This window comes from Armigeres subalbatus, chromosome 2 (assembly GCF_024139115.2).
Source record: "Armigeres subalbatus isolate Guangzhou_Male chromosome 2, GZ_Asu_2, whole genome shotgun sequence".
Lineage (NCBI taxonomy): Eukaryota > Metazoa > Arthropoda > Insecta > Diptera > Culicidae > Armigeres > Armigeres subalbatus.
The window spans coordinates 55,443,014-55,469,038 of NC_085140.1; the positions used below are offsets into that span (position 1 = coordinate 55,443,014).

Below are 26,025 nucleotides of genomic sequence, written 5' to 3' on the forward strand. Positions count from 1 at the left end.
ATTCCTCCGGAAGTTCCGACAGGAATTCTCCCGGAAGTTCCGACAGGAATTCCTCCGGAAGTTCCGACAGGAATTCCTCCGGAAGTTCCGACAGGAATTCCTCCGGAAGTTCCGACTGCAGTTTCTGCGGAAGCTCCGACTGGAGTTTCTGCGGAAGCTCCGACTTGAGTTTCTGCGGAAGTTCCAACTGGAATTTCTGCGGAAGTTTCAACTGGAATTGCTGCGGAAGTTGCGACAGGAATTTCTGCAGAAGTTGCGACAGGAATTCCTCCGGAAGTTGCGACAGGAATTCCTCGGAAAGTTCCGGCAGGAAATTCGCGGAAGCTCCGACAGGAATTCTTCCGGAAGTTCGGACAGGAACTCCTCCAGAAGTTTCGACAGGAATTCCTCCGGAGGTTCCGACAGAAATTCCTCTGGAAGTTCTGACAGGAGTTATTCCGGAAGTTCTGACAGGAGTTCGTCCGAAAGTTCCGACAGGAATACGTCCGGAAGTTCCGACAGGAATTCCTCCGGAAGTTCCGACAGGAATTCCTCCGGAAGTTCCGACAGGAATTCCTCCGGAAGTTCCGACAGGAATTCCTCCGGAAGTTTCGACAGGAATTCCTCAGGAAGTTCCGACAGGAATTCCTCCGGAAGTTCCGACAGGAATTCCTCCGGAAGTTTCAACAGGAATTCCTCCGGAAGTTCCAACAGGAATTCCTCCGGAAGTTCCAACAGGAATTCCTCCGGAAGTTCCAACAGGGATTCCTCCTCAAATTCCGACAGGAATTCCTCCGCAAGTTCCGACAGGAATTTCTCCGGAAGTTCCGACAAAAATTCCTCCGGAAGTTCCGACAGGAATTCCTCCGGAAGTTCCGACAGGAATTCCTCCGGAAGTTCCGACAGGAATTCCTCCGGAAGTTCCGACAGGAATTCCTCCGGAAGTTCCGACAGGAATTCCTCCGGAAGTTCCGACAGAAATTCCTCCGGAAGTTCCGACAGTTCCGACAGTTCCGACAGGAATTCCTCCGGAAGCTCCGACAGGAATTCCTCCGGAAGTTCCGACAGGAATTCCTCCGGAAGTTCCGACAGGAATTCCTCCGGAAGTTCCGACAGGAATTCCTCCGAAAGTTCCGACAGGAATTCCTCCGGAAGTTCCGACAGGAATTCCTCCGGAAGTTCCGACAGGAATTCCTCCGGAAGTTCCGACAGCAATTCCTCCGGAAGTTCCGACAGGAATTCCTCCGGAAGTTCCGACAGGAATTCCTCCGGAAGTTCCGACAGGAATTCCTCCGGAAGTTCCGACAGGAATTCCTCCGGAAGTTCCGACAGGAAATCCTCCGGAGGTTCCGACAGGAATTCTTCCGTAAGTTCCGATAGGAATTCCCCCGGAAGCTCCGACAGGATTTCCCCCGGAAGTTCCGACAGGAATTTCTTCGGAAGCTCCAACAGGAATTCCTCCGGAAGCTCCGACAGGAATTTCTCCGGAAGTTTCGACAGGAATTCCTCCGGAAGTTCCGACAGGAATTTCTCCGGTAGTTCCGACAGGAACTTCTCCGGTAGTTCCGACAGGAATTCCTCCGGAAGTTCCAACAGGAATTCCTCGGGACGTTCTGACAGGAATTCCTCCGGAATTTCCGACAGGAACTCATCCCCAAGTTCCGACAGGAGTTCCTCCGCAAGTTCCGACAGGAATTTTTCCGCAAGTTCCGACAGGAATTCCTCCGGAAGTTCCGACAGGGATTTCTGCGGAAGTTCCGACTGCAATATCTGCGGAAGTTGCGACAGGAATCCCTCCGGAAGTTCCGGCAGGAATTCCTCCGCAAGTTCCGACAGGAATTTTTCCGCAAGTTCCGACAGGAATTCCTCCGGAAGTTCCGACTGGAATTTCTGCAGAAGTTCCAACTGGAATTTCTGCGGAAGTTGCGACAGGAATTCCAGTTAGAACAGAAATTTCTCCGGAAGTTACGACAGGAATTCTTCCGGAAGTTTCGGCAGGAATTCTTCCGGGAGTTGCGTCTGGAATTTCTGCGGAAGTTCCGGCAGGAATTCCTCCGGAAGTTTCAGCAGGAATTCCTCCAGAAGTACCGACAGGAATTTATCCGGTAGCTCCTACAGGAATTTCTCCGGAAGTTTCGACCAGGATTTTTCAGAAGATCTGACCGGCATTCCTCCGCAAGCTTCAGCAGGTAATTCCTCCAAGAATTCCCCCGGAAATTCTATCTAGATTTCCATCTTAAATCGCCTTCAGTATTTTCTAAAGCGTGAAAAACGCCGAAAAACCGAAGTCTTGGCCGAAATTGTTTCATTTGTCCTTGCAGACAATTCAGAGATCTTATTTGGCTGATTAATTCTTGGCAAACGCAAAGTATTTCACTTCAAGGTACTTTGGCCAACTATATATTTAACGAAACCTACTCCAAAAGTGAACTTTTTTTAGTGGCTCAGAAGTTTATGAATTCAGGAAGAGAAGGGTGAATCGAATCAAGGTTGGTGCCTTGGCAAATTTCGAGAAAGTTGTTTCACTACTAAGTAATTTCATTCAGTATTTTATTCCATATCAAAACTGATCGAATCCATCCGATACATTGCCTTAGCCGAATGTTTTTTGCATGCAGGTCGACATGCGATGCAAAAACAAATTCGTCCTCGCCTACTTCGAGCGGATGATGACCGCCATCATTCCGACTGACAGGTTAATCTGCCACCGCAGTTCGAAAACAACTGGGAAAACAAATCCCAAGAGCCGTCAAAATCAATATCAGTCGCATCAGTGAGATAACAACACGGGAAATCGCAAAGTTTTGACATGACACCAGCAGCAGAAAAAAATCTCCTACTATGAATATTGGTAGCGGTTTTATTTACCACCGAGCCAAGAGTGCGACACCATTCGTCTCCATTATGTTGGTGGGGTGTGTGTGGATGTGTGCCGTGGATGGATGTAAATTTCGAAAGAAGTTGTTTGCGCAATCCGTGCGCTCGGTGCGGCGGCATATGACAGTAATGGAAATGAATCGTGTCGGCGGTGTTTTGCCTCTTTTCCTGCCACTCGCCGGAGTGAAGCACTCAAATTAGCCGATATTAAAATCGCATTCATTTTAATAAAATAGTTTTCAAGAGCAATGTACACATCGGTGAACGGTTGGTTAAAATGTGGAAGTGTAACGTGATCGAGGGTTGTCAAAGTAATTAGTTGATGTAACTGATCTTTTTTAATGTTTCGAGTGTAATGCCTGCGGAATAATTAATTAAGTTATGAACGGCAAACATTGTGCACGTGTACATTGACATGGACCAGTCATTTGCAACATATCGCTGATATATCATGGAACATATTTTGGATATTAAATGTATTAACTGAAGTTCATTAATGGGATATCAATATCAATGAACTAAAGACAAAACATTCGTCATACGTTAATAGTAGACATTATTTGTATCTTTAATATACATAAAATGTACACTGAAGCAGCTAACGAATGTCAATTTGAAAAAAATTACATATACTTTAAATGAGTTATCGATTTTCTGATGCATACATTTGAAACACACTTTAATTTAAATCCACCAACAATTCAGCGTAGAAAACAGCAATTATGAAACGAGAAACGTGGAAAGCAGGCAGCAAGCGTTGTGCAATTTATGATAATCGAAATGTAATCAGAGCCTGCTAACTATAGTAGAGTCATCCAACGCATCGTGTAAATAATTACTTGAGCACACACTCAATCGCATACACCCCTCCTTGCCTCGCCGGACGAACTTGTTTGACAAGTAGCCATAAAACCAGAAGCGAACCATAAATAAAAATGTAAACATAAACAAAGTCACGCGCTTTAAAATCAATAATCCAAATGAAGCTGTTATCAGTGTAGCATTGACTTTTTTTTTTCGCCGTGAGTCAGATCATATTGGAAAACATTCAAATCTCGATTAGTGTCGAAAGCGATTATTGTCAAACATACACAAACGTGTGAGTAAGCTATTTGGGCGGATCAAAGCAGGCGACGATAAAAAAGCGTAATGACGACGGTCATGATTATGAGAGACGCACGGAGTTTGTGTGTCTGAGTGTGCCGGAGACGATGACGCGTGCTGCAAAGTAAGAGAACAATACCATTTCCTTATTTGTAAACTTTGTGTTTTGTCAATCTCGCATTTTTTTTTATCAACAAACAACCCGACGGCGGAAGCAGCAGCCTCGAAGTTTTAGACGAACGCTTTTATCTATACATAATCTTTATATTCCTAGTGCCAACGTGATATAGATTGATAGACAGATGACATATAGATGACAATAGATATATAAAGTTTAGTGAGAGTGGTTTTACGTTGTTTTTCTTCGTGTCGTGTTTTCATAAAACGCGAGTGTGGTTATTTACATAGATGAGAAAATTGTTTTTGTTTTACTTCTCATATATTTATATTTATATTTGATTTAGATTTAAGAAGCTAAAAGCTTTAGAATAGTCATTAGATGTGTAGTGTGAGCGTTGTTGAGAGTGAAGTTTGATAAGAAAGTAGCAAGAAATGGTCCTGGCAGCAAAAATTTGATCAAAAATCAATTTAGTAGTAAGAAAGTTCATTGACGAAATAACGTCACTTACTAAAATTCAAAGGAACTGTGCTGCTAGGGCCTTGAGTGTGATAAGTCTTTTCCATCAAAATACTACATAAAGAAAAACGTAATATTTTTTTATTGGAAAACAATCATAGGTGTTAAGAGCTCTTTCGATATTTTTTTATAAAGTTTGATACGAATTGCAACGACCATAGTCCCAATTGCTGTAAAACGGAAGAATTGAATATTTTAATCGAAATATTTTATAAAATCTGTCAAATTAGACATTTTTTTAGACTTAAAAGTTATTGGAAATGTACCTTCTAAAAGATACTTTTTTTTCTGCAGAGATAAACATACATAATATTGAAAGCCAAAATTCCTAGAAATTGCAGTCACAAAGACTACCAACATGCTGTGACCGGTTAATCAATATCTAATATCAAATTTCCAAGTATTATGCATGTTTGTCTGTGTTCTTTTTCATTGAGAGAAAACGGAAAACAACGAATTATTATTATTTTTATGCTCAGAGTGAGGTTTCGAGTGCGAGTGCCATAGAAACGATGTGAACCAAATCAAAACAAATAGAATCAAATAGATTATGAAAACTAGTTTTAGAGTGTGATACGAATCTGTCTCAGATAGTGGAAATCCAATGCGCTGCCATCATTTACTCGTAGTTTATAGCGTTCTCTCCGGTTGTTAGACACTGTTTAATATTATAGTAGTTTATAGATAAATTTTTCTTTGTTTTGCGGTTTGTCGTTTTCCTACAAAAGGTTCGAAAACAAAAATAGCTTTCTCATAGCTATATGCGTGTTTGTGTGTGTGAGTTTAGTTTCATCTAGCGACGCTAAAAACAAGGGACCGATCGAGATCGTAGCTGGTCATGAGTGGAAGGAACATGGCGACAACTCCGTGACAGCTGACATACGTCAGCTGTCAAACTGTGCCCCTAGAATTGCACCCCGAATTAGTTTTCATTTCAGTTTTGCTTTCGATTTCCTCAGAAACACATAATCAACATCTCCGTTTTTCAGTTGTTTTCTCAGTGTCTGTGCTTCATTGTTTTTAATCGAGTTTCGACCCTCGTTGCTCATTTTGTTGTCATATTTACCTAGACTCGAATTACGTCACAATACTTCACTATAACTCATTGTGCGCCTCTATTTGTTTTACGATAACCCATTTTTAGAAGCTTCTAGAACCATCGAGCACCTCCCATTTACTCCCACATAGATACGCCACCAATTGGACACATCCCGAAGCCGCCAGGCCGGATCCACCAAAAAGCCGTACCAAATAGTATCTAAAAGTAGTCTTTTTTTCTTTTTTGTTTCTGCATTTTTAGATTTTATGTGGTCGCTGGGGACTTTACCTGATGGTAAGAAAATTTAAATTTTTTTAACTAACTCTATTCTTTTTTTTTTTCAATCGAAAAAACAACAATAAGAATGTGATTTTGTCTCACTTTTTTGAAGTTTGATTTCTTCCTCAGAGCAACTCTGTCTCTGTTTCTCTCTTATCTAAGAACTCTTCTATTTTATTTGTTCCGAAATCAAAATGATGTACTTGCGAAAAATTGGACGAACTGATTCGAACGTTTTGTGTTTCTCATCTTCTGTTTTCTTTCGTAACTTTTGAGAACGGATGTTGTAAATGGATTTGAATATCGGAAAATTTTTAAATTTCTCTTACTATCAACAAACCAAATAAGTCAGCGAACATTCGATAAATATTTGTTTAGTTATAATAACCTGTCATGCTATCTTTCTAACTCTCGCTCTGCGTCTATCCTTTTTACGTTTGTCACCACTTAGAACAAGTAGTGCGCGCTTACTCCCATTTTCACTAACCAATTCCTTTCAGTGTAGTTATTTGCTTAACTGACAGCTGTTACTGAAATTCTGACTAGAAATTCTCTTCTTGTTCTTTATTTTCAATTAGACTCCATCAAACCGATTCGATCAATGTTCGCTATTCACCTTTGTTTTAATTTTTCGTTTTCAGTTCTAACCAATATTCGTACAAAATGTAGAGATAGAAATCAAACTAGTTCAAAATGCTCTTAATGTTGTCTTATTTACTTCATTCTAGCTTTAAGTTCATTTTGTTTCATTCTGAAATCATCCATTCGTCTCATTGATTCGATCAGAATCCGTCAATAAAAGAAAGAATGAAAAAAGGAATCATTGGTTGGTAGTTCAAACATTAACTGCGGATAACTCCTGTAAGTATTTTTAGCTGACTTTAGGATGTCAGTCACTGTGAGAGCATTTGCAAATGGACTTCCAATCCAAAGTAGATTCGTAAGAGTTCGACTGTTCATAAGTATTTCCTTTTTTTCCAGGGCATGGTAAACTTTATTAGATAGAATCGAACCGTTCTTATGAAACCGAAACTCTTAAACCCGAGTTCCACAACATATCTAGTTGAGTTATTCATCTTGTCGAGATTTTTTTACATAGATTGAGTTTAGAGTACATAATATAATGCCTTTTTTGAAGGCACCAAACTAGATAAGAAACCGATTAGATTGAGTAATAGATTCTGTCTAAAGCATAGTGAGTACATACTGAGTAGCTGTATTAATAATAATGATTTCACAGTTGTTTTACAGGTTTAGAAAAGCTGCTGTAGTCCTTGAATTCGTGTAAATAAAAGTTTATTTTGCGATACTTCGATTCTTTGACTAAAACATGGTCAGATACCGAACGGTCTCTCGCACTTTCGTTATTCGTTGAATACGAAATCATCATGAGATAATAAACAAATGACCGAAATTTGAAATCAGTCCTTTCCAAAGAAAATTGCATTTAACATTTTAACTACTATTGAATTGGTGTGGGTATCAAAGATGATCGAACTTGGAATCGATTTTCAAAGGATATCAATGTAATACATACTGCATAAATATAAATAAGGTTATTTCATCTGCGTTCTTATTTTGAAGTTTGAAAGAGTAGAAAAAATGATCAAAATAACGTTCATTGGCAAACCGATGCGATTTTTATTGCCGTTGATTTTTTTGTTTTCCACTAACTGACGCCCAGCAGCTTGATGTTCTTTTCAAGTATTTCCGCAATTGCTAACTGAGAGGTTTTTAAGCCGAGTTACCAGTTTCTTCAGTCATATCACGCTCACAATGATACTCTATGCCCAGAGGCGTTGAGAATATTTCTAACATGACTATTTCCAACACCAGACAGACATGGTCAGCCCATCTTACCGCAAGACTAAGGAAAGCCCTCACACTTTTTGAATTTGATTTTTTCTAATCGCTGAGAATCCAACAGCTAAGATCTCTGCTGAATTCGCCAACTTTTAGATAGTCGTTACCGAGATCTCCTTTTGTGTGTTTTTTTTTACTTTATTAGCGTGTTTTTTAATTCTAGGATTAAGTTCAACACGGCCGAGATCTTTGAAAAAAAATATGTGAATTTTGTAAAATATCTTAAAACAATTAGGGGAACTGTTCCGTTTTCCATTTCACTGAACATATATTTATCTCATCGCAAAACAAAGAAATATACAGCACCAATCTCTCGTCGCTTCTTTTAGCTAACACGCGTGCTCACTGCTGATCAAAAATCACAAAAATAAGAAATAAACCAAATTATTTTCCATTGATTTGTTTTTGATGGAATGGAAATAGATGAAGTGCCGAACCGTTCCACTACGTAAAAATTTTGGTTTCGGATGTAAACTTTTTATAAATACTTTGTATGTTCCCAGTTAATAGTGGAAACTAAACTACCCATGATTTCATAGTGAATGACTGGTACCTATGATGGAAACACTTCTAGTCTTCTGAGCAAGGATGTTATCGATCATTTAGTAATCTGCGTTCGAGCATTTAGTAGTTTGTCAATAACTCATTCCACCGGCCCAATTTCAAAATGTGTTGTATGGTGGACTTTTAGTGCGAAGGTTTTTCTACAACTCTCCTTAACAGGTCGATGTTCGAATTCCACTATTAAAGGAGTTACGGTGCTAGTTTCTATATTTATACTAAGTGATAACAAAATATGCAATCATTTAGTCTAAGTAACTGCTACTAGCGCTATAGCTCCGTTATTAGTGAAATTCAAACAACGAACTGTTAGGCAGAGTTTTAGAAAACCTTTGCACTAGATGTCCACCATACAACACATTTTGAAATTTAGCTTTTGGAATGATTTATTGACAAACTACTACATGATCGAAGGCAGATTACTAAACGATCGATAACATCCTTGCTTCTGAGGTTTCTTTTTTTTTTGGGACCTGGCCCATTTTTCAATTTATTACAATTATAATTAAATATAAGATTTTATAACTCTTCCATTTACTTTTACTCTTCGTTTCCTTGACCGATTCGAAACAGCGATTTACTGCATAAACTGTAATATCTACAAGCTTCTGTCTCTGGTGAAGCTGCTCGCATGATTTAGGCCCTTGATCTAACGTGATCTAACTGCCAACAATTATCGAGTTGATAGAGTTTGCCTTGTTTGCCAATCCAAGTCCTTGACGTCACCACACTGACTAAGGATCGAGGTGCCGTAAACAAGTTTCAGCTAATCAGACCACTTCTAGACAATGAGTCCCAACCAAGCTTCATTTTCAGTTTATTGCGACGTTGGCCAGGAAATTGAAGTGATCATAGGCGGTGAATTATTTTTAACTCTATTAGAAAAAATCAGTTTAACAACTGGGTATCCACTTCTCCAAGAAAACTGTCCTGGGTTACGTAGCCAGTCAGTGGTAAGATAACGGAACACGTGCTTTGGCTCGGCACTGTTCAGTCACTTTTCCTCCAGCGAATTACTCGACTTCTAACTGGAACTATTGAGGGAGAAATAGAATCTTGGCGATCACAAAGACTTCCCCGCCGATGTGCAGTTTTGTCAAGACAATTTCAATCGCATCGTTCAGCGTCACAAATATGGTCGTTACATCGTCCGCTTATCTTTGCTGAACGATTTGGTATCGAAGATCTCTCAATGTATACCTTCGAAACGTATACAATATGCGTATGGACATATGGAGGTGAGTTCACGCGCGTTACCTTCCCATCATGCAATCTTCAACCCAAAAAGCACAACAATGAAAACACCCGCTTTTGACGGAAATAGAGTAAAATTGTTTGAAAAAAAACGGCAATACAATGTTACTCAGTCACTGAGTAGTTGAAAGTTTGAGTGTTTCATGTAAAATAATGGTGAACGCATGGTTGTTTATCTTTAAACAAAAACGTTTAACGAAAATCACTCGGTGTAATCGAAAATCGATAAATTTGAGTGAAAATTAAAAGATTTTACCCAAACTTTTGATTGTAGCTCGATTATAAATAACTAATAATAGAGATGATTCAGCCTTGGGCAGAAAATCACTATAATAAGGACAAAAAATAGTTAATATTGAACTGTAACGTTAACATTTTTTATGGAGATTTTTTGGTGGAACAACCTGGCGGATCCAATTCTTGTTTGGCAAGGTAAATCTGTTAAGTATGGCCTTACCAGCTGTCTCCACCACAATGTTCGAGTGAAAGAGCAGTTTTTTTTTCCTATGTTCGGGTATGCCACTGCGACCTGTTATTATATCTATTGTAGCGTTACCCGTATCCTTAGTGTTTAAGTGCATGTCGAATTACTTCATTACTATTGATAAGCAATGCAGTATCGGTTTCGATACAGTTGTTGTTTTGTTTTCTCAAGACCACCATGACAAGGTCCCGCTATTTAGACCCTTCACAGAGAGCAATCCCATTGAAGGCGCGACCCTTATCAATAAGAAATCAATCCTTTCTTGAGAAAACAGAACAGTGATACTGTGTTTGGCCATGCATCGGAGCCCTAGCCACATCCTTGTCTTGCTTCTAGAATATCACCAGTAAAACAATGAAACCCGGGATTTAGCTCTGTCTACAAGACCATTTCAAGAGCAGTTAGCAACAGATGATAATATCCTCACTGGACACAATGAACTGCACACGCCGTAGGAAAACTTGCGGTCTGCAAAAAAACGTGCGAGCATACAAACCTGGGTGGTGCGGATAGAGTTGATTTGCTTGTCAAACTGAAGCCAAAACAGCCTATTGTTCCGAAGCGAAACATTGAAAATTGTGGCTATATTCGTTTCAGATGTTATATTGAGAATTAAGATTATTATTTGGAAATAAAATAAGTTTGAATTTTGTATTTATTTTTAACAAATATTTCCCCATTATATTTAAAGCGGCAAATTGGTAGAGAAGCAGTTGAAAAGTACTTGTTATGAAATTTTACGAGATCCAACAGTTGTTTCAAGCGGAAATATAAGCAAACCATAGTGGAGTCATTTAGAGTCTCGCGCATTTGTGCTTTCTCATGAAACACGCTAAAAGAAATTCGAAGAGCGGGAAATGTTTGACAGCTAAGTAACGGCAAAATAATTTTGCTTATGGAATTGTTTCAAAATATTCTTTCACTCGCTTGATAACAAAAAAAGCGGATCTATCCGCAGCACCCAGGTACAAACTAACCCCCCTGGCTGGCAGTGATGTTGTGAAAAAATGCTGTCTGTTTTACAAACTTTTACAGTCAGATTTAGTCCAGGAGTAAGAATATGCTAGCTCTATTGCAACACCAGTGACCCATTTCAAAATGCCTGGTATTTCATGACCAGTCCGAGGCCACTTTTGCTTATAATAAGCCCCGTCTGTTTATGCTACCAGTATCAATTGAATAATGGATCCATAAACAAACTTCTGAATTATACAATCCAGCGCGTATTTAGTTTTACTCATTAGAAACATATTGAAAAAAAAAACATTTTGAAACAATCTCACCAAATAAGTCCATCTCCGGAGACCTGACACTGAGTATCTGTCGTTGGTACATTGTGCGTAATACGTAAGGCATAATATTTGATCAAATATTACCAGAAATTCAGTAACATTTGGAAAAAGATACTTTGAACACATAACATTCTTGATGCACCGCGGTCACTTGCCATTCGCGTCGCAGTTTGAATCACCAACAACATCTGAACATCGTTAAAACGCGGACCATCCGAAATTCGGATAATTGAAAGTCAACAAAAATTTGACGCGCAAAAAAAATCCATAACCGAACCGAAGCACGGTTTGTATAGGGAAGTGCACCGGTTTTGGCCAACTTAGTGCCTAATTTGGCCAACCCTGAAAAATACATATTTTTCTAAAATAATCGATCAGTAGAAAGCAGCGTTGTACCGTAAGGGATATATCTTTTGTTGGAAGTAATAAAACCCTCGCGAATTGCTTTATTTTTGGAATTACCGTGGCCCCCGGTAATATGACCGTTTTTAATCTGAACACTTTTTAATTTGAACCCCGTTGGTTTGAACATCGTTCAAATTAAAAATGGTTCAAACATCATTTACCACGTGGAATCGAGAGAAGAAAATGGAACATCGATAAATGGAAGGCAGAATCAAAACAAACCAGCAAAGAGAGCAGCCAGCAACCAGTTTTTCTGATGCTTATAGAGTAACCAGAAGTTCAAATTAAAAGTAACCCCATTAATTTGAATGAGGTACCGTTCAAATTATCGGGGTCCACGGTATTCGCAAAATTGGCCAAATTAGGAACATGGCCAAAACCGGTACAGTTCCCCTAGTCCATATTTGAAACCTCGAGATGCACCGTTTCGTAGACGTTACTTTCTATTAGCATTCTGTGCGGCAATACTTGGAAGTTAGCTAATCGACACACTTCGCAGGACGACAGAATTATCGGATCTACCGTTTCTATCAGGGACTCGACTCTGTGTATAATACCATTTTTTTCAGTCTCTACTTCCGGGTTTTATTTCCATCTTTTGATGTTCCCACGATAATCATATCAAAGCATCAAATCATTTTTTCAAAGAATAAAATCAAACTATGTCCCATTTTGGGTTGAGACCAAGATTGAGACTAAGGTTGAGACACAATGAATAAAAGTTGGACCAAGAGTTGACTAGATAGTATCTAATCCATTTTCTTTTAGATTTTCAGTTATTTCTATTCTCATGATATGTATTTTTAATGTTCTGTTTCAATTGGGAATTGTAATTGCCAGCAGTTTTCCATTGAGAATAAACTAAATTTTGCTTTGCCGTCCAAAAGCAAAAAGTTCGCCATTGAAGACACAATTTGATCATATCATTTGGTCGTTTGGCCGACCTGAGCCGAACAAACCCACGCCAAAACTCATCTGGCCAAAAGCCATTTGGTAGAATAGTAACATTGACGTTTTGTCCGAAATGGTCGTTTGGTCGAATCGGTCATTTGACTGAAAAAAAAAGTTCAGCCGAATAGGGCATTTGGCCAAAAAGGCCGCTTAAGAAGTGAACAATAAGAAATGAGAAATGAGAATTTCTAGCTGCGAAACATGAGAAATGATAAGTAAGAAATTATGAGTGAGAAAGGAGGCATCTCACTTTTCTCTCTTATCGCTTGTCACAGTGAGAATTGAGAAAAAAATAAGGAGTGAGATAAAGAGAAGAGCGAAATGTTAAGTTATTAGTGAGAAATGATGAGTGAGAAGTCTCACCTCTCACTTTTCGCTCCTTATTTCTCACTTCTTACTGTAAAAAGTGAGAAATTAGAAAAAATGAGATTCTCATTTTCCACTTTTCGAAGTGACAAGTGAGTGAGAAATGAGACGAATCACTTCTAAGGAAGTGAGAATCTCACTGTGAACATTGAGAAGTGCGAAGTGGGAAGTGAGACACACTTATCACCTTTTATTTCACACATCTCATTTCTCACTTCTCCTTTTTCAGAGATGACCGGCGTTATCGGCCAAACGTCTTTATCCGTGAAATGACCTTTTCAGCCAAACGACATTTTCGGCCATATGACCCGTTCGGCCGAATGGCTCTTTCCAAATAACCTATTCGGCCAAACTATCTATTCGGCCGCATGACTCGTTCGGCCATATTACTTCTGGCCTAATAGTTTATTCGACCAAGCAACTTTAATCCAAAGGTAGCGTAGTTGTACCAATTCGTGGCCCATGAAATATCAACAGCAGGCCTTGCCGTTCACTTTGATAGTTGCAATCAAGATGAATACACCACTAGGTGTTCCAATCTGCCAAATTCACGATTCAGCCATCTTGGATTTAAGTATGGGAGAGCCAGCCGGTTTGTTTATGTTTTGCACCGAGAATGAATTTTTCACCCCCGCCTCCTTCTCGTCCATAAACTTGGCAAATTGAAGCACCTAGCTGTGTATTCATCTTGGTTGCAATAAATAAAACAGGGCTATCATTTGATAAATCCATCCCTTTGCCTTCAAATGGAAACAGTTTTTTATTAACACATGAATTGGAATATATGCCTTCAGCTTTAGGTTTTAGGCTTTAATTTTGACTGACTACACATATCTATGGTTGCTACTCCGTGATTGACCAGAATCAGTAAAATTGCATAAAGAATCAACTGAATGATCAACTTGAATTGTTCAAGCATGCTCATTGTGCAAGTTTCAGTGACTCATATGTTCAAATGATCAATAACGGCGCCGGCCACGTCTTTGTAGTCAGTTAGGAAGAGGGAAGGAACATTAGTAGATGGTTTTTGCTATTTGAAGACCGTGTTTACCTCTACGTCTCCACAAAAACCACAGGAAGAATTATCAGTTAGTCGGTAGGCAACGTTGGATCTGGATTCACTCTGATAAGTGATGCGACCGTGCCATTTTTTTACACAACGATTTGAGCTAACTATGATTCGGCCGCACAAAGCAGAACTAACTAACTACCTGCACAACGATATCAATTCATCAAAAGTATCTATGAGCCAAGCATGAACACTCCTCACCATGCATACAAGACGGCATATGCAAACTGTTTAGGATCGCGTTTTGGACAACCGAAACGACGCGCAGCACTCTGCCTACTGACTTGAGCGATGGCTGATGCAAACTATATAAGATCACACTTGACTAGACCGGAGCAATATAAATCACACAACCTTCCTTCTGTCGAACTCCCGTATGAAGAGGGAGGAAAAAGTATCCGTGTGGAAGCTGATATCTCGTCACAGGCATTCAAATCCACTTCTATAAAACATTCTTCATGCTTGTCGTATCCTAACGGAACTATCTAATCTATACTTTCGCTTCTAATTATTTAATGAAAATGTATGTCTTAGTTTGGAAGATGGCAAACTCTACGGCCCTTTTGTAATGGGACGTGACGTGAAAACTTCAACATTTGCCTTCAACAAGTGTTCCTCTCCAGGCCATCCATAAATTCCCTGGAGTCTACACGCGTAACCAAGCTGGATTAAGGTTTACACACATAACACACAAAAGACTGATATCTCATTGAAAAACTGATTCATGTCCTATTTGATCTATCAAACTAAATTGGATATGTCTTCAATAGCTGTTCAGTTTGAGGTCATCCAAAAATTTCCTGGAGTATAGGCCTTAAGGTCTACACGCGTAACCAAAGGGCTGTTATCTCTTTTTTAAATGGTTCATGTCCTATTCGATCTAGTGAACCAAATCGGGTACGCCTTCAATAGCTGTTCCTTTACAGTTCATCCAACAATTCCCTGGAGTATAGGCCTTGAGGTCTACAGGATCTATTTAACCAAATAGAATATTTCTTCAATAATTGTTCTGTGTCAATTTTTCAAAGAATTCCTTGAAGTGTTTAATTGGAAAATATTTCTTCAATTCAAAAAGTTGCTTGAATCAAAACGTTATAAAACATGTAGACCACCCCCCCCCCCCAGACTTGACTTAATGCAATCTGTGCATTTGTCAAATTATGGACAACTGTACGTGAAATTAATGCAAAATTCTATTGAAATGCTTTTCATTCTTTTTATTTTTTTCTAGAATTTCTATAGTGTTGTTTACACTTTATAGTCTCTGTTTATAAACAACGTCGCGATCTATTTTTAGCATTGTACGATGTTAAGTGATGAACTTTCAATTGCTTGAAAAAATTACTATAATGAAGAAAGAAAAGAAAAAAATGAACGATGTTCTAGAAGTTGTTCCTTGTTTAATTTTGATAATTTCAAATGACAATGTTGAGGTGACCCAAAAAAACAATATTTTGATTGCAACTTTTAGGATTTAATTTTTATAGAAATAACGCTAAGTTTTGAGGCATAAAAAATAAGCATATTGGTTACACAACCGAGCAACATTGGTGGACTGCAGAGATATCACTGTTTTTCTTGGAAAAATCCACCATTTTCAAATGCCTGTATTTTTGACTGGGGGAAAAAGGGGACTCTTTGCTCCCTGGGTTAGATAAACGAAAGACGAAGGGATAAGGATTGCTCTGCATATTTTGGAACTGGAAAATTTGAGGGAATTAGAGGTTTTTGCATCTATTAGAAAAATGGCTTTTTGTACGAGGAAATCAAAATGATCAGTTCTAGAAGTGTTGGTCAACCGAAAATTCCGCCCAATTCGTCCAAATAAAATGTTTATAGTAATCAGGAGGCGTACACTTTACTAACTCAGGAATAGGGGAACTTCCCAAAAAATTCACAAATTCGTTGACTTACGCAAAAATGCTCATAACAGCATTAGCATTAGCATTAGCATTGAGCAATTCGCACAAATTCGTAGGTGGTACAAGCCAAGACTATTGTATGAGAGTAGCATAACTTTCATCCGTTACCACAGATATTGATTTGGGACTAATCACTATCTCTTTAGATGGAAGCAATGTACCCTCCAATAGTCGAGATCTGTCCTGGCCACGTCCTTGCGAATGCTGAGGAAGGGGAAGGATGGTTTATTGGACACCTACTTAAGAAAGATGCAGAGAACTCTACGACCTCTCATAGGTGCCACGGGAGGTTTTGGGATTGTGTGGAAGGTTATGACAGTAGGAATCGTTTTGGTAGAACGTAAAACACAGAAATAACTACGATAGAAATTCAAAGTAGGAAAGGGACGAGCCTGGAATTGAACCCACGACCTCCTGCTTATAAGGCAGAAGCGGTAGCCACTAGACCACCGAGCTAGTCTCAGTTTGCTTTTATGTCATTATTTACCCAATATTGGCTCCTCGGAAGTTGGGAATCATGAAACTTAAAAAAATATGGATTTTTTTTTTCTAAATGACATGTGCATTTATTTCCAGCATGATTTCAGACGAATCAAATTAGTAATGGAATTCGGCTAATGTTTCGTACTGTTTGAAGTGACAGCTTTTACAGTTAATGAAAGTTCAAGTACCATGCGTTTCCATCCGATAGCATGATCGAATTTTCCGATCAATGAACCGACTCCCTATTTATCGGCAAATTCACCCTTATCATCAAATATTATCTTACGCAAGGCACTTCGTCAATCAAGAGCGTAATACCACACATTAGGAACATAACAATTATTTATAAAATGTGTTGTGTAGAGAAGTCCCAATTCAGTACTTCTTAAATATTTCCTATTATACAGAAAAACTTTAGGGCTAATTTTTTACCTCAACTTAGGCCTCAATAAAAAAAAATTGGGAGCGCCAATTTGAAATATGCGTTCAGCAATATCAATTTGCTCTTCTTTAGTTGCGATTTGAATTGTTTGGTACTTCTAAGTTCGATGGAAGTGGCTTCAATAAATAAGATTAAAAATTTGAAGCAATTCGATTAATTAAACCAGCGAAATACCTTATTTGAATAAAAACAAATTCTATATTTTTTGTGTAATTTATAAGCATGAGCATGAGCATGATGACCGTGCATTTCGTAGTTGCTACTCCATGATCGACCAGAACAATCGCAATTGCATAGGGAACCAATGGATGGAAGCATGGGACTTGCTCTCCAACCTCAATGTGCACAGTCCGAGAGCTGTAGTATTTTGGATGGTCGATAACAGCGCTGGCCACGTCCTCACGGTCATCGGGGATGGGAAGGAAATGATGATGCAGTTACTCGCCCACTGCAAGCCGAGAGCACCTCTGCACTTGCCACGAGTTCATGCGGAGTTTTCATTGGAAGTTGGGGGTTCTATGGCAGAGGTTCGTCTTGGTTAACAGGTTGCCAAATGTGATAGGAATGAAAGGGTGGTTTATATTCTAATTGGATGCCGAAACGATCTTTTTTGCTCATTTCGAATTTTAACAGTTACCTGCTAGAACTAATCAAGTTGTGTAGGTATAGGGATAGAAGATGGAAACGGTATGAAAGCCCAAGTAGAAGGAATGGAATGGGTCTGGGATTGAACCCACGACCTCCTGCGTATGAAGCAGAAGCGGTAGCCATATGACCACCAAGCCCGTTTAAATTCTATATTTTTTGTGTAATTTATAAGTTTAGAATTATTCGTAATGCTTTGTAAAAAGCTTCATATAATTTAATATAATAAACATCATTTATTTTTTCTTCATTTTTCAAAATGTGTCTGATTTTTTTACCTCGGAAATTTATATTGCAAATCAGTTTATTTCTTGCTACATCCATGTACTGGAATTATTCCATAACTTCAGAACATCTATAGTTTGAGGTCTTAGAGAAATGAAAATAAACATAATAACAATGGTTTAAGTAAATTGTTCATAGTTTCCAGAAAAAAAGGAACGGGAAGGATTTTTTTTAATAATTCAGGAAAATTTCTAATTTAGTTAAATCTCGGCATTTTTGTTACGGATAGACTTGCATTTTAAATGTGTTATCTCGGGTTAGACTATCTATCATAGTCGATCTTTCCTCACCCATTAATTTTTGAGCAAGCGTACAGTCTCTTTGATCACGACAAGTTTTTTTTCGGAAGTGTAATTTATCTCAAATTGGCGGTCAAACATAGGTTGCCATATATTATTATTATCGTAATTTTTTTTCTAAATAATCTCGATCGCACTAAACTTTGATTCATATTTGCTAATAAATTGACTCAAATGTGGCACCACAATTACTACAAATACACGCAAAAAATGTAAGGCAAGTTATGAAAATATGCAATGATCTTTAGGTTAGGTGATCTGATACTAAACCAGATATTCAACAGATGCTAATTCAATAGAACATACATTTTTTCTATAACACTCAATCCGTAAATAACATTGTAGGTGCTAGGAAGTGCTAATACACATACGGTCAAGAAATAATCAAACGAAGAAAAATAAGATGATTCGAAAAGAACTAAATATGTACATGGATGATTCCTCTTCTCAGTCTTTCGATTTTTGTTTCCCATTTCCATTACCGCATTCAAACTGAACCAACTTTGAAAAATCTAACCCTCATTCATCTCTTCTCTCTTTCTCTCTTCTTCTCTCTTCCCATCGCAGGTTTCCCCGCCGCCGCATACGCTGCGTACGCAGCCGGTCGTGGCTTCTCCGGCTATCCGAGCTTCGGACTACCGTACCCCACAGGTAACCTAAATCTGGCCACACTGCACGCCCACCTGGCGGCGGCGGCCGCGACCGCTTCCGCCGGTGGCCATCACCACCACCACCATGCTCACTCCTCCGGTAATAACACAACGTCCCCGTCCTCGACGTCGGCGGCGGCCGCTGCCGCTGTCGCAGCCGCCGCTGCCTCCCACCACCACCAGCACACCAATCCCCATCACCATCCGGCGTCGGCTGCGGCCGCTGCGGCAGCTGCAGCCGCCGCCGCCGCTCTGCACCATCACCACCATCATCCTTTACTATCCTCGTGTCATCCCCTGCACCACCACCACCATCATCATCATCCGTTCGAACACTTGGGACTGTTTGCGCATCATGCTCCGGGGGGTGGACATTTGTGAAATGGCGAGAAGAAGACACGGGGCGGTGACGGCGGCCGTGAAGTCGATGCTAAGGGGGGCGATTTGATTAAGAATGGAGCCGCCGCCGCTACCGCTGCGGGTGTCGTCGATCGGAAAGATCCGAAACCATGATATGAGGGGCAGCTGGTGGCGAGCGGGCTGCTCCCACTGGCCGGGGAACCATGGGGCTGTTGTGATGATGATTCTGATGGTTGTTGCTGCTGTTACACTTGTTATGAAGATTGTTGTTGGCCCCGCTGAATCGCCGATAACGGGGAATTTTGATGTGCATAACGAAATGAGATGTTTTTCATGGAAAGTTGCTTAAGATATTGAACGCATTCCTTCCGCGAAAAATGCCAAACTTTTTTGTAAGTACTGATTGTATGTTAAGGAATTTTAGGGTAAGGAAATTTGCAATTCGAAAACGTAAAAATGACAACAAGCTTTAATCTGTGTAAAATTTGTTCTTAGTAAATGAAATTTTTAGAATGGCTTATTTCACAAGTTGCAAGACGTTGAAGATAACTTCAACTTAATCGAAAATTGTTTCCGCCCACGCAAATCAACGAGAAAATTTTAGGTAAACTCCTGTTCATAGCAAGTGTGTTAAATAACTATAATTTAGCGACAAAACGGATGATTAGCATCTCATTTACTAGGATTAGCGAGCTCGTGCTTGCCAGTACCGGCCAACCGGGCCCGATCGGAAATCAGTATCAACCGAGTTAGACAGAGTGTAATCTAGCCAGCAGAATCAAAGTGCAGTGAAATTGAGAGCGTAGGTATTTAGGTCTCATTTTCCCCAATCGCTTGCTGCAACCTGCACAAGATTGTGCAATCGATGGCTGCAGCCAGTGGGTGGTGATTATGCAGGACGTTTGAAGCCAACTATATGGCAGAGTTGTAGCGCCCATGTATTCGAAACACACATACAGTTAAAGTTCAGTAATAGACACGTAATCAAACACTAGGGCACCGGAATTTTAATCTACCGTCAATTTGATTATTACATATTCGCCAAACGAGAAGCATCTATTAGGAAACTAAACGCATATTGATCCGCTTAGGGGGGTCCGTGAGGCGCGCAAACGATTGGTAATTTGGAGCCGCCCCCGATAATCTTAATCTACTTAGCCAGCATACACACAGTTATCTAGTTGCTATTACAGCCTCCGGTTGCCGTTTGCCGGACTACTTAATCTAGCTGAAAATTGAATAATTATATTATTGTTGGCTTTCTCGGAAGGTGATGGTGCTTAGACATTCTACGACTGCTGTTGCTACTGCTGCTGTTGCTCCGATAATCCTATTTTACCGAATGTGCGGTTGATGGAAATGAGGAATCGGTACTGGGAATTCTCGATTTGTGCCGACTGCGTGTGTACGTGTCAATTGACGCACGTGAATCCAATTATTTCGAGCTATTTGATTCGAATGCGGGGAGGTGATTGAGTTGAGATTATTGTTTGGAGCTGATAACTGGTGTCAGGAAGGAAATTCTACCGAAGACCTGCTAATAACAACACAGAGCAATCTGCCGGAAGCTCATAAAGTTGTCGATGCGTGTGGGGAAATTTAAATTTCGTAATGAGATTGAAAAACATTGATCGATTGTAATCAATTTCCTTCATAACTAAGACAAGTCGTTACGAATAAGTTTTTTGGTTTTTCAGAGCTTAAGAAAATAGATCAAAAGAGATTTAAAAAAAAATTAAGATGTCCAATTGTAATATTATTTCTGCAACAAGTTTTGAAAGCTTTCGGAAGAAGTTCAAAGCAACTCCAAAAATAGTTAAGTTATCTGTCGCAAGAAGTTCAGAGAACTTTTGGAAAAGCTTTAGAAATGTTTTAGAGAAATTTCGGAAAAAATCTGAAAAAAGAAGCAAAGATTCTGTTAGAAGATATTTGCAGACGAAGCTCAGATATATTTCAAGTTGTTCATAGAACTCACAGGAGCAATTCAAACTAAGTAATTTCAAAAAATGAAAAAAAAAATTAAAAATCAATAAAAAAACGAACTTCAGAAAAAACACCGGGAGCCTAAGCACAAACGACTGCTCTAAAAGGTTGGCTAATTGCGAGAGTATTCAATTGCCAAACCCAAAATACTTTGTAACATATTTCGAGGTCGTACTATACGTGTTCTGTAGCACATCTGAAGCATGAAACTATATGGGCCAGTAAACCCCAATAAATTGATTACATGGCAGCAACCAGCAACCCAATTCTGTCAATTAACGTAAAACTTGTCGTTGATGAATTGAACGAAATTCCACATTGTAGAGCGACCAATCCACTACTAACTAGCAATTTCAGCCAAACAAACACCGGTACGCACCTCCCATAACAATGAAGTGCGACCACATTATCCTATAATGATATGCCTGAGCCCAACACTCACCGGCCGGCCAAAGGGAATTGAAGGGGGTTAGCGTTCCTAGTGCGGTAATAACATTCAGATGATCTCATTCCAACACCACCCGGCATCATTATCATCATCATCATTCGCCGCGCCATCATCGACGGTGGCGTCATTATCCGCACTATCGACGCCCGTAATTATGCTTGGGCCTTCAACCAGCAAACCGCCTCCTCGTGGAACCCGAAAGCGAACGGAACCGCGATCCCAACGCAACGGTGTGGTGGCAGAGCCGTTCGCCAATCAAGGCAACGCAGCGCGCCGGGCTTCACACAAATGAAGATGCAAATGCCGTAATTAAAATAGTTCAAATATAATCTTATTACGAAACTTAATAACATTCGTGCTCCCGGGATCCGTATTAGAGCTGAAGCCTGGGGAGCGGACTTCGAGGTCCGGGAAATTGAGCGTGCGGCCATATGCGATACCGAAACGCACAAAGACACGAACACACGCAGTTCCATCATGCCAGCTGGCTGAATGACTGCGGGAACAGCAACCCCCGGTTGGCCACTTATGGCATGGCAGGAGAATTACGGTTGCTACTCCGACTGCGGCTGTAGCAACATTAGGATCGTGCAATTATCGCAATCTTATGCTGCCGCCGGGGGGGTCGGTGAATTCTTGCTTTAAACTGCAGGCAAGACGATGTCATAATTGGTGAAGATGGTGAGAATGCGGTAGAACATGAGATCGGGTCGTGTGACGAATCAATCCGGACAATGCCGGAAGTGATTTAAGGGATGGCGGATAATGGTAAAAAAAACATTTAGAATAAAATTGTGCGACAATTTTGAAGTGAAAAAAATCATCCAATATTTCTAATGGCACACAGAAAGCTGAACCTACTCTATCCATGTATTGTAAAAATTGGACAGGTTCTAGACAAATTATTGAGACCTCAAATTTCAGAATTTCTCAATTCTAAACTTTCGACACTTCTTTCAATTTTTCGGAACAGTTTTTCTTGTAAATGGGATTCCCTGAAAATGTTTACCAATTAAAGCACTTATAAAAAAAATCTTCTTCATTGGTTCTACATTCCTACTGGAACTTGGCCTGCTTTTTAACTTAGTATTCTATTGGCATCTCCAGGGTGTCGAGAACGTTTCCCACCCGAAAACATCCTAGACCTAAAGGAGTTACGTAGTAGCAATTAGTTGCCTAAAAATTTGAATATGTCGACATAAAGAGATCAAAATATGGCCAGAACTAAGGTTTGTATACCGGAAGTACCGTTACCGGTAATACCGGTAATGCTGGCAGAATTACTTGTACCGAAATACCGGTTCTGGTAATAGATAATGCCGGTAATTTCGGTAGTGATAAATTATTCAATATTTCTAATACAATTGCAAAAAAAAACGATTAAATATATATTATGTCCTTCTTGTTGCTTACGTCCTCTATACGTCCTCTACATAATCTAAACGACCGATTCAAGTGTTCTTGCACATCCATATAAAGTGTAGGATCCACTTTCAAATGCCTTTCTAATGCTTTCAACATTGTTTCCCATTCATTCCAATCGACTCAACACTTGAAAATACAATTTTTCATGTTGTTCTTCTTTCATTTTGAGGGGTCGTACGCTTATTAAGTAAGCAATTTTTCGGTGGTTTTCAACCCCCCTCATCCCATGTAAGATTTCTTTCATACAGATTTTTTTTATTTATATGACGCGTAAGAAAACAGTTGACCCCCCCATAAGTGCTTACGTAATATGTGTACAGTTTCTAAGTGAAGAACTTTTTTTTTCCTTTTGGCCGAAAGCCATTTGGTCGAATGCCACTAGGCCGACATATTCAGCCAAATGACCTATTCGGCCAAATGACTTATTCGGCCAAATGGCCTTTTTCGGCTAAATTACCTATTCGACCAAATGACTTATTCGGCCAAATGGCCTTTTTCGACCAAATGACTTATTCGGCCAAATGGCCTTTTTCGGCTAAATTACCTATTCGACTAAATGACCTATTCGACCAAATGACTTATTCGGCCAAATGACCTATTCGGCCTAATGTTCGGTCAAATGGTAAATTCGGCCAAACAACTTTCGGTCTAGTGGCCTTCGGCCAAATGGCATTGGCCAAACGGCCCTTCCCCATCGGTTTTCCAATCAAATAGATAGTCGTAGGCACTTTCCCGTCATAATAAACTGCAGAAAAAGAATCCATTTTGAGCTTGTGCTGCAATCGAAAAGCGATTCGTTGTAATAAAAAAACTATTAAAAAAAAATCAAAAATTTACGGTGAGATGCTTCTAATGACTCTCTGACTAACAACTCTCGTATATTTTACGGATGCTCTACCTTTTTTTTTCTTGAGCAAGGGTAAACGGAAATCTGCAACCAGACACCTGAGGAGGTAACTCAGGTAGTGTGGGGATGGGTATGTCATGTAACTCTTACCCAACCCACTAAAACCAAAACCCTTTCGTCAGTCCGTACCCCCTGCGGGCCGGACATCAGCAAAAAAACAGGGGGGACTATTGAGAACGCTCACGCCTATGCTAACGCACTTGACGTTAATACACACAATATCGACTTCAAGCGTAGCTACCTCATCACCCGTCGATCACAAGCTATGATAGTAACCTAGCGGTCCGTATCATAATCTCTCGTTGGAGACGAGCACCCCGACAACAACCACCGCGCGTGAACCGCAATGACCTCTATATCTACATACTGAGGTCCCCGCAGGCCACCCGCGACATGTTGGTTGTCGGGGTGAGCAAAGTGTTCACTGCATCACAGGTGCCCTTACTGCACTCGTTGGTTTTGTTCAAGACGCCACCACTTCCTCCCGGCACATCCTCTCGACGAGGTTGTCCGGGGTTGTATCCATACCGCTAATAAGCAGCATGGCATTGCGTTCTACCTCGAATCGCGGGCATGCGAACATCACATGCTCGGCCGATTCTACCTCACCTACACATTCAGGACACTCCGCATAGTCTGCGAAGCCAAGCATTTATAGGATTTCAGTCTGACTTCGACTTCATTCTGACTTCAGTCTTCAGGACTTCAGTCTGACTTCGTCGAGAGTGTCACCTGCTACTTCTAGCATTACGTCATCCGCGAAGCCTTCAATCTTCACACCGGCCGGGAGACTTAAGCGTAATACTCCGTCGTACATAATATTCCACAGAACCGGTCCGAGGATCGATCCCTGTGGAACACCCGCAGAATCTACGATCGATTTTTGACCAGCATCCGTGTCGTATAACAGCACCCTGTTCTGAAAATAACTTTTCAGTATCCTGCACAGGTAATCCGGAACTCTCAATCGGTGCAGGGAGTCAGCAATTGCTGCCCAGCTAGCATTGTTAAACGCGTTTTTTACATCAAGTGTAATCAACGCGCAGTACCTAATACCTCTCCTGTTTAAACCTCTCGCTATCTTGGCCGTATCCGTTACCGCTCGAATTGCTTCGATGGTAGAACGGCCCTTACGGAAGCCATACTGGTTGCTGGATAAGCCACCAGCACACTCTGTATAAGCCGACAATCTATTCAGAATGACCCTCTCTAGCAGCTTTCCAGCTGTGTCGAGTAGGCAAATTGGTCTGTATGCCGAAGGATCCCCCGGCTGTTTGCCAGGCTTCGGTATTAGCACCAATTTCTGCCGTTTCCATCGCTCTGGGAAGTTTTCTTCGTCCATGCATCTCTGGAGGCAGCTCCTGAACATATCTGGATCGGCAAGAATGGCGTGTTTAAGGGCCAGGTTTGGAATACCATCCGGGCCTGGCGCCTTATTGAGCTTAAGTTTTCTTGCGGCTACGATAAGCTCTTCGTTAGTCACTAGCGGTACCACGTCAACTGACTCGTACGGTGTAGCGGGCCAGTCCGATGGTTCATGTCTCGGAAACAATCCTTCTACTATTCCGGCTAACATCTCTGGGGATCTTTCAGGAGGTGTGCTATTGGTCCTAGACATCACTATCCTGTATGCATCTCCCCATGGGGTGTCATTCGCCATCCTGCACAGCTGTTCAAAGCAGGCTCGCTTGCTACATTTAATCTCGTAGTTCAGAGCTCTGCTCGCTGTCTGGAATACCCCACGTCTATTGAGTCGCTCAGCGTCCGTTCTAGCACGTCGCAACCTTCTTTTAGCACTAAGACAGGTTCTACGAAGATCTGCAATCGTGTCAGACCACCAGTGCACTGGTTGTCGATTTCATGGGGGCAGGGTCTTCCTTGGCATCGTTACGTCACAGGCACGTGTTAGTACCTCTGTCAGTTCGTTACCGCTCAGTCCTGTAGTCCTACTCTCCCAGCGCAGCGCCTCCTCCAACAGTTCTTGATTGAAATGTGAGGTGCGGCAACGTACTTGTA

At 40.5% G+C, this 26,025-nt stretch overlaps 1 protein-coding gene across 5 annotated transcripts in view; it reads left to right on the forward strand.

Moving 5' to 3' along the window:
- LOC134208669 (RNA-binding protein Musashi homolog Rbp6) overlaps positions 1-26,025 on the forward strand; it is a 1,173,986-nt gene that overhangs the window by 1,040,931 nt on the left and 107,030 nt on the right. For 3 of the 5 annotated variants that reach the window (XM_062684446.1, XM_062684445.1, XM_062684449.1), the window contains 2 exons: positions 5,898-5,930; positions 18,804-18,887. In XM_062684446.1, the coding sequence (XP_062540430.1) occupies positions 5,898-5,930; positions 18,804-18,887 (117 nt within the window). The remainder of the gene's footprint in view (positions 1-5,897; positions 5,931-18,803; positions 18,888-26,025) is intronic. The other 2 variants (XM_062684448.1, XM_062684447.1) reach the window with 1 other exon arrangement.